The following is an 11,983-nucleotide window of genomic DNA, read 5'->3' as shown; positions in this document are numbered from 1 at the left end:
GGGGCGGGTCCGGGCACCCTCCAAGCAGAGGTAGGGCAGGGTGGGGCGGGTCCGGGCACCCTCCAAGCAGAGGTAGGGCGGGGTGGGCGGGTCCGGGAGCCTCCACAGCACTACGCCTGGGGCTGAAGCTCCCCGTAGTTTGAGGTCTTTGCAGAAGTCCCTCAGGTGGAAAGTGGCCCTCTCCGTGTCCCCTGGCCACACTGCGCCCTTCCTTCCACTGAGAACCACTGAGGGGTGAGGTGGCAGGTGGCCCTGCTGTGGACACAGGTTGGGTGGCAGCTTTCACACACCTGAGGCCACTGTGCTTTCCGTTCTTCCGGAAGGAGGGGTCCATCCTCAAGCTGGGCTGAGGCTGCAGGGCCCCAGCTTTCGGGGAATGCCGAGTCGCAGCAGCCTGGGCCTTGAGGCAGGGGTCCTAGGGGCATGGTGGCTGCCTTTTGACAGCGGCACCCCAAGAGCCCTCAGTGGCTCTACATGGTGGGGAAGCTGTGCAGACGTGGAGCTGTCCTCCTGGATGGCCAGCCTGCAGCCCTCGCTACGACGTCCTCCGCCTTCTGGGCCCCCGTAGCCAGACCCTCTTCTCTCCCCAGGGCAGGGTGGTTTCTGCCTGGGCTGCAAGGTCTCCCCTTGGTTGGGGCAGTGTTTTCCCTCCAGGCTAGAGCCTGGCTTCTCCCATGCTTTCAGCTTGGTCATGAGGCAGTTTTCCCGGCCATCCAGGGTCACTGGTCTTCCAGACCCATCAGGCTCTCTGTGAGGGTTAGCTCAACCTGGGCCCTGGTTGCTGCCAGAGGTCACCAGCTCCTCCTGTCCAGCTTGGGTCATCTGGGGCCCGGGTCCAGCCCCACATCCCAGGCGTCTAGGTTTGGGGCTGTGCTACTCCCGGGAGCTGGGGCCAGGGGCCCTGTTCTGCTGAACCAGCATCCGGGTTCAGACCCTTCTCAGCCAGAAGCCTGTGTGTGTCTCAAGTCGTTAAAGGTTCCTGAGCATTTAGCAGGCTGTGAGTCTAATGGCAGCACTGTAGCCAGAAAGAGTCTGTTACCTTGAACGAAAACGGTGTTCACTTTATGGCAAAACGTGTGCGACCCCATGATTGTGTTCAGCCAACAAGGAGCCAGAGCCCTGTGCCATGCAGGAGCCTGGTGCCTGGTGCTCAGAGCTGGGCCGTGACCTGGCTGGCTCAGGTAGGCAGTGGGTGGGCCGTGTGTGCAGTGAGTCAGAGTTCCTGGGCTTGGCCGGGCTCCTCTGCTGGGCGGAGTAGGGGTCTCTCCCGGTTGCGTCTGCACTTTCCCCCGGCACCCCCAGGCTCGTGACAGCAGTGGACGCTCCCTGAGCCGTGGGACCCTGCTGCTGTTCTGAGGCACAGCTGTGCTGGCCCGCTTTGGCCGCTGCGTTTGTCCGTCCAGGGGATGTGGGCTTTTTCGAGCAGCTGAGACTTGGAGGGAAGGCGCAGGGGCAGGGCGGGTGTGGGACCCTGCCAGGACGTCAGAGTAGAAATCATCGGGGTTGCCTGGCGCAAGCAGGCGCAGGTGTCCACGTGAGAGGAGCTGCCATGCCAAGCCCGCGGAGGGCTTCAGTGGTGTCACGGAGGGCCCTCAGCCTCCCTGAGGTGCAGACGGAGCTGCCACGCTCAACCCGGTGGGGAGCTCAGGCCAGCGACCCAAGGACAGGCTCCTGGAGAGCTACTTGCTTTGTGAAGATGTCCCAGCAGAGGGGAGGTGGCGGGATCCTAGCTCCCCAGATCAGAAGCTCCCCAAAGTGTGGTCCGGAACTCAGGGGGTCGGTGCTCAGATCCTGAGTGCGAGGCGCCCTGCAGTGAACAGAAGGATGCCCGTTTCTCGACTGTGCTGGGAGCGTCTGGCACCAACAAGGCCTGGGAGGAGGTTCGGTGTCTCATCCACCCCTCCACGTTGGAGCCTTCACTGGGGAGTCGTGTAGCCCCTGCACACCTTGTCTGCCCGGCAGCACTGGTTGAGGCTCCCTCCCCAGGGCTGGTGGCAGCAGCGCAGCCACCATTGACGCGGGTTGTTCCCTAGGTATGTGCAGGAGGTTATGCGGCGGGGACGCGCCTGCGTCAGGCCAGCGTGCGCGCCGGTGCTGCGCGTGGTACCAGCCGTGTCGGACATGGAGCTCTCCGAGACAGAGTACGTGTGTCCCGAGGGTCCTCCCGGTCCTGCCCACCCCGGCCCAGGCGTCCTAAGCCAGGTCCAGTGGTAGAGCCGCCGTCCTGGGCCCCAAGATCGGGCACCAAGCTTGGAAGCAGCTGTGGAAGGAGAGGGTCCCAGCGGCCTCAGGCTCCAGGCTCCTCTAGAGCCTTCTCCCGTCTCCATCAAAGGAGATGCTGGCCAGCACGACAGCATGTGACCCACAGGCCGGCAGGAGGCCTGGGCACCACAGCCAGGCCTGCGGGGGGCAGAGACCGTCCCTGCCAGGCCTGGCTTGAGAGCAGGGTCGGGGCCGCAGGGGCGAAGGTGCTGAGGTGCGGCTGCTGCAGTGTGGGTCTGGACCGCTGTGTGCATCTGTCCGGCCAGTGCGGTCAGCGAGGCTGGGCTCTGCCCCCACCTGGAACGCTGACCACTCCGAGCCCTAGTGAGGAAGGCTTGCCATGTTGACACCACGTGGTTCCACGTGTGCTGTCTGCTCAAGGCCGTAGGAGGAGGGACACAGCCTAAAGACGGGCCTGGAGATCAGGGGTCCCCGGGCCGTGCCAGGCTTCTTCTGGATGCTGGTCCCTTGTGGCTCGTCCTTCAGGTATGCTGGGGTGGCCTTCACGTGTCCCTGGGGAAGCCCCCACATGTTGGCTTTTCTTTGATGGGCCTGGCTCCAGGGGGCTCTGAGGATGTGGCACGGGGGCAAAGTCCAAGAATGCAGCTGGCGGGGAGCCTGGGGTGCGAAGTAGATGGTCACGTGGCTGAGGTGACCCCGTGCTGTCCTGCCATGACGCTGGCTCTGGAAGCCCCTGATGCACCCAGCAAGGAGGAGACCCAAGGGCTGAACCCCAGTGATCCAGGGGCAGCTTCTGGAGCCGTCTGAGGGACCTGAGGGTGGGGCTGGGGTGCGATAGCAAGCGCCCTGTCATCCTGGCACGGCGGTGGCCGCACACCACCTGCAGGAGGACCCAGCCTGGCCTGGGCAGGAGACTGAGGCAGCTTCGCCTTCCTCGGAAGGGCCCACTGGCTGCCACCCCTGGTCCTGCCGAGTCAGGCTGATCCGGAAATGATGCAGTTGTCCAATCCTTGCCCTTTAGCTGTGTTTAAAGTTTGAGGGGTGTAGGTCTTCCTGGGATGGGAGCCATGCAGCCTGCCCCGCCCTCCTAGAGTGGGCAGCTGCAGCGGCCCCGGGGCCAGGCCCCAGCCGGTGGAGGGCTGTGAGCTGGCAGGGGAGACCTTTGTGCTCACGGTGAGTGGAGCTGGTACTGGACTAGACCGCAGTTTCAGATGTTGGGGGTGGGCAGCGGGGCCTGGGGCCCCAGGTGTTCCTGAGTAGCCTGCAGCTCACCCCCATGGGCCTGCCCTGCCTTGCCCTTTGCTGGCGGCCGGAGGCACCCTGTGGGACGTCAGTCCAGATCCGGGGACCACTGCTGCATCTCTTTCCCCAGGGCGAGGTCGCAGCGGAAGGCAGGCGGCGGGAGCGCCCAGGCGTGCGACAGCATCGTCGTGGCCTACTACTTCTGCGGGGAGCCCATCCCCTACCGCACGCTGGTGAGGGGCCGCGCCATCACCCTGGGCCAGTTCAAGGAACTGCTGACCAAAAAGGGCAGCTACCGGTGAGTGTAGGCCAGTGCCCCCTCCCCGCAGGGTATGGGGGTGCCCAGGGGCATATAAAGTTTCCTGCCATTTCATCTCAAGTCACTCATCACACCTGAGCCACCTCTCCAGGCTTTGGGCTGAGGGTGGCATCAGGCCTTCGACCCCACAGAACTGAGCGGCTCTCAAGGGACCCGTCCAGGGCCTTCGTCTTGTGGGCGGGGAAACAAGATGGTCTGTCCCCTCCTGCTGGGCGCTGGAGCCTGCGGAAGCTGGGCACCTCCTGCCAGGGTTCGCCCTGGGCCGCTCAGCCCTGTGGGGCCCTGCCTGAAGCCAACGCTGGAGGCTCCATGTTAGCCCTGGTGGGTGAGCAGAGGGGGCCTGACCCCCAGAGCCCGGCATAGCCTGGCAGGTGGTTCCCTCCGTCCATAAGCGACTGTGCAAACACCTGAGGCGTGTGGCGGAGGATGCGGTGCTGGGGGAGGGCCCCGTCCGGAGACGCCGCCACAGTGCGCAGCCCTTGGGAGGAGACGCTTCCCCTGCAGCTGCTTAGAGGCCCGTGCAGGCACGCCCGGGGGGTGCCCCGTCACCCACACGTGGTGGTTGCATGCTGTGGCTCTGGGAGTAGCTCACTCACACGGGGGGCATGGGGCGTGGACAGGAGGCTCCCCGGGCGGGGCTTGTGCACACGCCGTCCCCTGCTCCTCACGCGCTGCTCACCTCCGCCCGGCAGATACTACTTCAAGAAAGTGAGCGACGAGTTTGAGTGTGGGGTGGTGTTTGAGGAGGTCCGGGAGGACGGGGCCGTCCTGCCCGTGTTCGAGGAGAAGGTCATCGGCAAAGTGGAGAAGGTGGACTGACCGGCGGGCCACGACGCCAGGCTCGGCCCTCGGCGGGCACACGGGTGTCACACCAGGGGATGACCTGTACTCAGGAGCCCTGCGGGGACAGTGCGGGCCTGTGGCCCACGCCTGCAGTCTGCCCGTTTCTGGGTGGGTGGGTGGGGTCCCTCCACCTGCTCTACAGGCTTCTGTCCTGCCCACAAGGAGGCAGCCCTGACCACTCCCCATAGCAATACTTGGAGGGGGCAGCCGAGGTCCCTGCTGCGGGCTTCAAGTGACCCCCAGCGCCTCCCCTGGGCACACGTGTGCTGGGATCTACGTTCCCTCTGGGCCTTGCCCACGAACCCTGGTCTGGCTGGGCCCAGGCCCGGGCACAGGGGCCTGGAGGGCCTGTGTCAATTGTACGCGCCACCGAGTGCCTTCACCGCAGCTCGTCTCTTGCCTGCCACTGTGCGAATCGGCGACAGAGCTGTGCCTGCCGCCCGCCGCCGGCTGCGCCGTCCCGGGTCTTCCTTTCTCGGGCCCGTGTAAATATGTACATTTCTCAGGCCAGGGCCAGCAGGGGCTGCCGGAGCCTGTTTTTCATGCGATGACACTTGGACAATTATCTTTTCAAAGGTACTTGGATAATAATGAAATAAAACTGTTTTTGAACCTGCTCTGGCTGTGGTTTACTGCTGCTGGTGGGGCCTGGTGGCGTCTCCCAGCCTCAGCCCACCTGGTAAAAGAGGTCACACTGGCCTCAGTGGGCATGGGGGGCACCCTGGGGCGCAGAGCCTGGCCGAGCTGAAATGGTCATGTGCTCCACCTTCCTGCCCGGGAGCCCCCAAGCTGGGCAGAGCTGCACCATCCAGCCTTGCTCAGGGACCAGGCACACACAGTCCAGAACCAAGCTCTTTATTTACAGGGCACGGCTCCCTCCAGCACCCGAGGGGGCCGCCTCCCTTCCAGCGGTGGTGTGGGGGACACGGGGCACTACAGCTCCTCCTTGGACCCCACAGTGGAGTTGGTGGGTGGCTCCTACAAAGGGGCACAGGTGCAGCTCGAAACTGCTCCCAGCCTGGCCCTGCCCCCGCCCCTGTCCCGCCAACCCTGTGTAGAGAGGATTTGTGCAGAGGCCTAGAGCCCTGGGCTTAGGGACACCCACCGGGGACGGGGCTGCCAGCTCCTCCGGGGGCTCCTCCGTGGGCAGCTCACCCCCATTGTCTAGGAACTTGGACAAGGTCTCCAGGTCCCTGCTGCTTTTGTATTCAAGCACCTGAGGAGGAACAGGAGGGGCAGGAGGACACGCCAGGGCCCAGCCCCACATGCAGGAAGGATGGCGTCCCGGCTTCTTCCCCAGCCCCCTGACCCCCATACCTTCCGACCCGGCCCTGCGGGGAAGTACTTGAGGGTAGGGAAGCCATGCACTGTGAAAGCGTCCAGCTCGTTGGCTGTGGCGTCCAGCTCAGCGATGATGATGTCCTCATGGTCTTTGTACTTCTCGGCCAGCGCCTCCCAGGCAGGCGCCATCTCCTTGCAGTGGGTGCACCAGGGGGCATCTAGGATGGGGGCCGCCCTTGAGTGCAGCCACCCAGGCACCCCCTGCCCGGCCCACGCACTCCCTGCTTCCCTCAGCACTCACAGAACTTGACAAACACATTCTTGGTTTCATCAAAAGCCACCTGCTCAAAATTCTTGCCCACGAGGGTCTTAACTGGCCGCTGATCCCAGTCAGGGGGTACCTCCTGGCTCAGGAGATAGGGCTGGGGGAAACCAGGCCAGGCGCTTTGCCAGGAATCCTCCGCAGGGCTGGTGGGGGGATCCTCTGCAGGGTGAGGCAGGCCTCTGCCGGGGTGTCCCTCTGCAGGGCAGGCAGCGGAGGGGGGACCTCCGCAGGGTGGGGCATGCTCAGAGCTGCTGTTGCCATCCCCTCCCAAGCTGGTGGGGTGAGGTCATGGCTCCCCTCCCGCAGTGAGCAGTGTGCAGCGAACCTTTACTTGGCCGCTGAGGACTGCGTGGCAGAAGGCAGTGACAGAAGCGGCAGTGACAGGGTCCCCATCCGCGGGTGCGTACTTTTTGGTGGTCTCAACGTTGACCAGGCGCAGGGTGGGGGCTGCCTCAGCCTTGAGGCCGAAGTACTGCAGCACGTGCTCATTATCAGCGTCCACGTCCACCACCACGAACAGCACCTGTGGCAGGGAGGCCACGCTGGCACCCCCACTGTCCAGCTGCCCCTCCCCCCGGACTCCCAGTACCTGCCCCCGGAAGCGGGGAGCTGCCTCCCCAAAGCCTGGTAGGAGCTCCCTGTGCGCAGCCAGTGACTGGTTGAGAAACAGCAGCAAGTGATTGAGGATCCTGGCAGCGAAGATCTTGGGGGATGTCTGCAGTAGGGAGGGTGCTCGTGTCCACAGGAGCCGCAGCCCAGGCACCACCGCTCCGGCTCTCCCGTGGGAGGGTGCTCAGGACTCCCCAGGGCCCCCAGCCCAGACGCCACCATCCCTAGACTCCTCCACCCCGGGACACCCCCTACCCGGGCACCGCAGCATGCACACCTGACTGTTGAACTCCGTGACCAGGTGCATGCTGTGTGTGACCAGGAAGCGTGACAGATCACCCACGTCCAGGCCAAGCTCCTCGTCCACTGGGAAGTCCGCCCGCCCCTCATCAAACTGGACAGCAGAAGGTGGCTCAGTGGGAGCCATGGCCGGACCCCAGCCCCCATCTGGGCCTGATCTACCTTCTTGAAGAGGACCACGGTGTCCTTGGTGAGGCCAAACTGCTGGAACAGCTGCGGCCTGTCCGTGAGGCCAAAGGTCATGTCCAGGGCGTCCCGGGCCAGGGCCAAGAAGGTGGCCACGTCCTCATCCTGCAGGTCCTGTGGGGCCGGCACTGTGAGACCACCAGGTCCCGCAGTCGCTGCCCCGGTAGCCTGGCGCCCCGTGCCCAGTGGCTCACCTGGAAGAAGCCAATGACCACCAGGTCCCAGGCATCGATCAGCGCCTGGGCGCCCTCCTCATCCTCCAGCCGCCTGGCGCTTGGCCCCACCCGCCGTCGTAGCCACTCCACGATGCCTTCGGCTTCCCGGGGTCCTGCAGGGAGTTCCCCTCAGCCTGGGCCTGGCCCCGCCCCCGCCCCCGCCCCCCAGCGACCCGCCTGCCCCCGCACCTGTGTACTCCTCTGGGTGTGTGCGGTTCCCGTGGTGGAAGAACTTGAGCGTGGGGTACTCCGTCACACCAAACTCCTCGGCCAGCTCCGGCTGCGCGGGCCCGTCCACCTTGGCCAGCGTGACCGCCATCGACTCGGCCGCTAGCAGGGCAGCTGCCTTGCTGTACTCGGGGGCCAGGGCCTTGCAGTGCCCACACCATGGGGCGTCTGGGGGACGGGTCTGTGAGTGCCCCAGGCCGCCACAACCCCAGCAGCACCCTGTCCCCACCAGACAACCCAGCAGGGAACAAGCATACTCCTCAGTTCTGCCCTGAGCCCTGGCCATGGCCAAGCCAAGCACCAACGCCCCCTCCCAGTCCCCCAGGCTGTGGCATAGGGACCAGCAAGGCTTGGGAGAGCTGGAAAGACCCCTCCCTTTCCCCCTTTCCCGTCCTGTAAGGTCGGGGCTCCTGGGCTCATGTGGCTGCCTGGGCAGGCCTCCTAGGCGAGAACGGTTCCCATGTGTGTCAGAGGTTGTGAAGAGACCACAGAACACACACATCAGGGACCTCCAGGCCTGAACATGGCTGGGGCCTCTGCAGTCTGTGGCAGGCCCCACTGGCAGAGCAGGGAGGTCCAGGTGCTCTCCTGTCCTGTGGGTACCTCCACTGCTCCTGCCTGCCCCAACCGGACCCCAGGCCCCTCCTAGAGCTCTGTGGCACAGTGGGGGTGAGTGCCTGAGGGGAGGCCTCTCTTGGACACGTGCCTTGCATTTGCAGGCAAAGGGTGTGGGCCCCAGCGGGCCCTGCCGGTCCCCAGTCCCACTGGCCACAGCACTCACAGAACTCCACCAGCAGGCCACGGTGCTCCCGCAGGGCCAGGCCCAGGGTGTGGTGGCTCAGCACCAAGATCCCATCCTCCTTGGGGATCTCCTCCTCTGGAGGCTCCTCTGAGGGACTCTCAGCCCCCTGCTCCTGACCCCACGGGCTCAAGGCGCCAAGCAGCAGGAGCAGCAGCAGCACGGGCAGGAGCTGGCGGCTCATGGTGCTGCCAGGGACCATGGGGCAGGGGCAGATAAGGGAGCCACAAGCCAAGCGGCAGCCGCCACGTAGCACCCAGGCCCTGTCCCAACAAAGATAAGGCCCACGTGCCCCCCCCAGCTCCCAGGGAGTGGAGGCAGAAAGAGGCGACACGCAGGGCACCGAGGCAGGACTACGTTTAATGGACAGTCGGGGGACAGCGCCAGCCCAGGGGGTCCTGGGACAGAGCAGGGGTGGGTCTCGTCACTCACGGGGGTACTGGGGATGCTTGGGGGTCCCTGTGCAGCAACTGAGCAAGGTTGGGGACATACGGACTGGTGGTTCAGTCCTTCCAGTCCTGGCAGACGCGGAGGCCCCACTCCCAGGACAGGTGGTGTGTCCTGTCGTCGTCCGTGAAGAGGGACAGGACCAGGTAGGGGCCCCGCACCAGTGCACCCCTCGGCGCTTCCTCCACCGGAGTCACAAACTCGTACTCCTGGGCACTCGGGCCGTAGCTGCCCACCATGTAGACGGTCTTGTCCACTGGAGAGGGTGGGGGCATCAGGGCTGTCCTCTGCCCACCCCCGCCGCCCCCCTCCCCCGCAACTCCCCCAACCGCTGCCCTCACCACGCAGGCCCCGGCGGTAGGTGTGGTGCAGACACTTGAGGCCGCTGACGATCTCCCTGTGGACCTGGGAACAGAGGCACTGGGGGTTCCTCGGGGGGCCAGGCCTCTGGCTCTTGCCCCCACATGCTCCCTTCACACCCCCGGCCCTGCAGCCACTCTCACCTTGAAGGTGATCTTCACTCTGTAATCAACACCTTCTTTCAGGACAAACACCTGGTCTTTCAGGGCAGCCAGGTCCCCTATTTGGGAAATGGCAGCTAGGGTCAAAACTTCTCTACAGGCCGACATCTGCTCCAGGAGCCCCCGCATGGGGAGTGGTGCCCATGAGGTCTGCGGTTGTGATGGCTGTGAGTACCTGGACGTGGGGTGTGGGGCACAGGGGCACCGAAGCCCACCCGGGAGGGCCCCACCTGCATTCAGGGGACAGCATCCTGCAAGTTACCTGTGAGGTCCATGACCACGGGCCCCGGAGCCTGCTCCGACAGGAGGGTCAGCCTGGTCACCTGCACATTGGGCAGGCTTGGGTCTGAAGAGAAACTGGTAGTCTGCAGGATGCCCCCCGGGCCCCTGCCAGCCCCCCATACCCAGCCCTCCACGCCCAGGCCCCTGCCGTACCCACAGCCGGCGGCAAGGGCCCCAGCAGCGCCCGCTTATACTGGGCCAGGCTCCTGTCTTCCGGGTCCAGCCGCTGTATCTCCAAGAGGCTCTTCCTCCCCGGCGCCCGATACTCAGGCAGAGCCTCATCCAGCACCTCGTCCACTGCCGGCGGCCCACCCTCCTTGTCAGCCAGGAGGACTGGGGGTGGGGAGGGGCGTGAGCAGCTGCCACTAGCAGACCCTGGCATTCCAGCGCCAAGCTGGAGCCCCCTCGGGCCAGCTGTACCTCCCACTACCCAAATAGACTTAAGAGGAAGCCTCTCAGGGCTCAGGGAGAGAGCAGGTGGAGAGGACAGGGGCGGCCTGGGGATGTGCAGCACCACACCCAGACCTTCAGGAGGGGCCCTCCAGAGACCGCCAGGCAGGCAGCTCCCCTGGTCTGGATGGCCGCAAGTCCCCCTCCCTGACTGAGACCAAAGGTGCGGGAAGCGAAGGCTCCAAATGAGGACAGCCCAGGGTCGGGGGGCTACCTGCTAGAGAGCAGCAGCCCTCAGCGGCCTCCCGCCCCTAGTGGTCCTCCAGGTCTCCACCATCCTGCTCTGGGCCGGGGTCTCTCAATACTTTCCCGCAGTCCTAGGAGTTCCTCCCCACGGTGCTTGGGGGCTGGGAGCCACTCTCCAAAGCCCTGGGCTCAGGCTCTGCACCGCCTCCCGTAGTGCCCCGGGGCTGGGGGTCTCCTGAAACCCCCTGCCTGGCACCCTGAGCAGGGGTCTGAGTCCCTGCCCACTTTATTCCAGTCTTCTTAGGCATCACCACACGCCCTACGGAGCTCGAGCCCCAGCCCCACCCAGGGGAGAGGGTCCCAGCGCCGCCGCCTCACCAGCCACCTGGCTCCCTTCCCCACAAGGGTGGAGCCTGGAGCAAGTCCCCCACCCCTGCCAGACCCGGGTCGGGGGTCCGCGACGCGAGGTCCCCACGCGTGCCCCCAAAGTTGCCGCGGGGGAGGGGCTGCTCCCCGCCTGGGGCCGAGCCCCCCGAACCCCCGCCCACCCGCCGCCGGCCCCCGCCCGACCCGCTCACCTCGGGCGCACAGCGCCAGCCGGAGCAGCTCCAGCAGCTGCGCCCCCAGCTCGCACGCGTCCAGGCCCAGCATGGTGGCGCGCGGCCCGGGCAGCCGCGGAGCAGCCGAGGAGCCGCCGCCCGCCCCGCCGCCGCCGCCGCCCCGCTCGGCGCTCAGCCCCGGCGCGACTGCGGTGAGCTCATCCCGGCCGGGAGCGCCCCCCGCGCCCAGCGCCGCGCCCGCGCCGCGCGCCCCCAGCCGCTCCGCGGACCCCGCGCAGCCCCGCAGAGACACGCGTGTCGCCCGCACGGCGCCGGTACCCGGGTCGCCCCCGCCGCCCGCGCGCCAGGACCCCGCACAGAAGCGGCCGCGGTCACGATCCCCGCCGCACGCCGGCCCGGGCCGGGCTCTGGTCCGCAGGGCTGCCCCACCCCCACGGCGCAGCGGGAGCCTGGGGGGGGTCTCCTGGGAAACCCTCCGTGCGGGGCGTGGCCCGGCGGGGTTGGGGGCGCCGTGGCGCAGGTGCGCCCCCCTCCCCAGGGACTTATTATGCGCGATCCACACCTGGGGCCTGGGGCAGACCCTGCCCTCCTCCTCCCCCCCCTCCCCCGCCCGCGAGGGAGCTTGTCTGAGCAGAAAGGGACTCCTGGGGCCTGCCCAGCCTTGGGGTAAGGGCTGGCCCAACACCCTACAGGTTCACAGTTATCAGTAGGGCGGGACAACAGTGGGCACGGGTCCCACACGCCGGGGTGCTTCTAGAGCCACAGAGGCGTACAAGGACTCCTCAAAGGCTTAGTGACCTAGCTGGGCTGTGTGAGTTCCCAGGAGGGGGTGTCCCTGCAGGGCTCTTGGAGACCAGACAATTACCAAGACCCCTGTCCTTGGGGAGAGGACACTGACAAGGAGCAGAACCCCAAGGTGTGGGAGCGCAGAGACCCATGCACAGAAGGAGCTTCTGATCTTGACACC

The 11,983-nt window shown here is 66.2% G+C and overlaps 3 protein-coding genes across 10 annotated transcripts in view; 1 reads left to right on the top strand and 2 right to left on the bottom strand.

The window, feature by feature from the left end:
- AXIN1 (axin 1) overlaps positions 1 to 5,244 on the top strand; it is a 65,546-nt gene extending 60,302 nt beyond the window's left edge. The window contains exons 9-12 of one of the 5 annotated variants that reach the window (XM_017510844.2): positions 2,034 to 2,141; positions 3,596 to 3,763; positions 3,916 to 4,105; positions 4,477 to 5,244. In XM_017510844.2, the coding sequence (XP_017366333.1) occupies positions 2,034 to 2,141; positions 3,596 to 3,763; positions 3,916 to 4,105; positions 4,477 to 4,509 (499 nt within the window). In that variant the 3' untranslated portion in view covers positions 4,510 to 5,244. Of the gene's footprint in view, positions 1 to 114; positions 172 to 2,033; positions 2,142 to 3,595; positions 3,764 to 3,915; positions 4,106 to 4,476 lie in introns of those variants that run through there. The other 4 variants (XM_017510845.2, XM_017510846.2, XM_017510847.2 and 1 more) reach the window with 4 other exon arrangements.
- A 222-nt stretch (positions 5,245 to 5,466) lies between these two features.
- On the bottom strand, positions 5,467 to 8,807 carry PDIA2 (protein disulfide isomerase family A member 2). Of its 4 annotated transcripts, XM_017510859.2 has the most exons (11): positions 8,553 to 8,807; positions 7,733 to 7,939; positions 7,523 to 7,656; positions 7,305 to 7,442; positions 7,120 to 7,236; positions 6,823 to 6,948; positions 6,559 to 6,756; positions 6,210 to 6,330; positions 5,945 to 6,126; positions 5,733 to 5,843; positions 5,467 to 5,605 (listed from the first exon to the last, which is right to left on the bottom strand). In XM_017510859.2, the coding sequence occupies exons 1-11, from the start codon at positions 8,770 to 8,772 to the stop codon at positions 5,561 to 5,563; spliced, it is 1,599 nt and encodes a 532-aa protein (XP_017366348.1). In that variant the 5' UTR covers positions 8,773 to 8,807; the 3' UTR covers positions 5,467 to 5,560. The 4 variants fall into 4 exon arrangements, 3 of the variants coding, with proteins under 3 accessions (XP_017366348.1, XP_017366346.1, XP_017366347.1); XR_001819728.2 differs by having other exon boundaries at positions 5,973 to 6,126; positions 7,733 to 8,659; XM_017510857.2 differs by having other exon boundaries at positions 7,733 to 8,659.
- A 103-nt stretch (positions 8,808 to 8,910) lies between these two features.
- ARHGDIG (Rho GDP dissociation inhibitor gamma) lies at positions 8,911 to 11,342 on the bottom strand. Its single transcript, XM_017510869.1, has 6 exons — positions 11,035 to 11,342; positions 9,974 to 10,153; positions 9,801 to 9,884; positions 9,521 to 9,597; positions 9,359 to 9,422; positions 8,911 to 9,273 (listed from the first exon to the last, which is right to left on the bottom strand). Exons 1-6 carry the CDS (start codon positions 11,105 to 11,107, stop codon positions 9,074 to 9,076), a joined length of 678 nt encoding a protein of 225 aa, XP_017366358.1. The 5' UTR covers positions 11,108 to 11,342; the 3' UTR covers positions 8,911 to 9,073.
- Positions 11,343 to 11,983: the final 641 nt, after the last annotated feature.

Source organism: Cebus imitator, unplaced genomic scaffold (genome assembly GCF_001604975.1).
Source record: "Cebus imitator isolate Cc_AM_T3 unplaced genomic scaffold, Cebus_imitator-1.0 Scaffold444, whole genome shotgun sequence".
Lineage (NCBI taxonomy): Eukaryota > Metazoa > Chordata > Mammalia > Primates > Cebidae > Cebus > Cebus imitator.
Note: the sequence above shows the minus strand (reverse complement) of the source record. Positions and strands in the feature narration are given on the sequence as shown.

Bases quoted from the DNA above. Each gene is read 5' to 3' on its own strand.
- PDIA2 (XM_017510857.2), bottom strand. From the start codon at position 8,273: ATGTGTGTGTTCTGTGGTCTCTTCACAACCTCTGACACACATGGGAAC. The intron at 6,757-6,822 runs GTACTGGGAGTC...TCCCTGCCACAG, and splicing joins CTCCCCGCTTCCGGGGGCAG to GTGCTGTTCGTGGTGGTGGA. The intron at 5,844-5,944 runs GTATGGGGGTCA...GTTCCTCCTCAG, and splicing joins CCGCAGGGCCGGGTCGGAAG to GTGCTTGAATACAAAAGCAG.
- ARHGDIG (XM_017510869.1), bottom strand. From the start codon at position 11,107: ATGCTGGGCCTGGACGCGTGCGAGCTGGGGGCGCAGCTGCTGGAGCTG. The intron at 9,885-9,973 runs GTACGGCAGGGG...GTTTCTCTTCAG, and splicing joins GCCCTTGCCGCCGGCTGTGG to ACCCAAGCCTGCCCAATGTG. The intron at 9,274-9,358 runs GTGAGGGCAGCG...CACCCTCTCCAG, and splicing joins CTACCGCCGGGGCCTGCGTG to TGGACAAGACCGTCTACATG.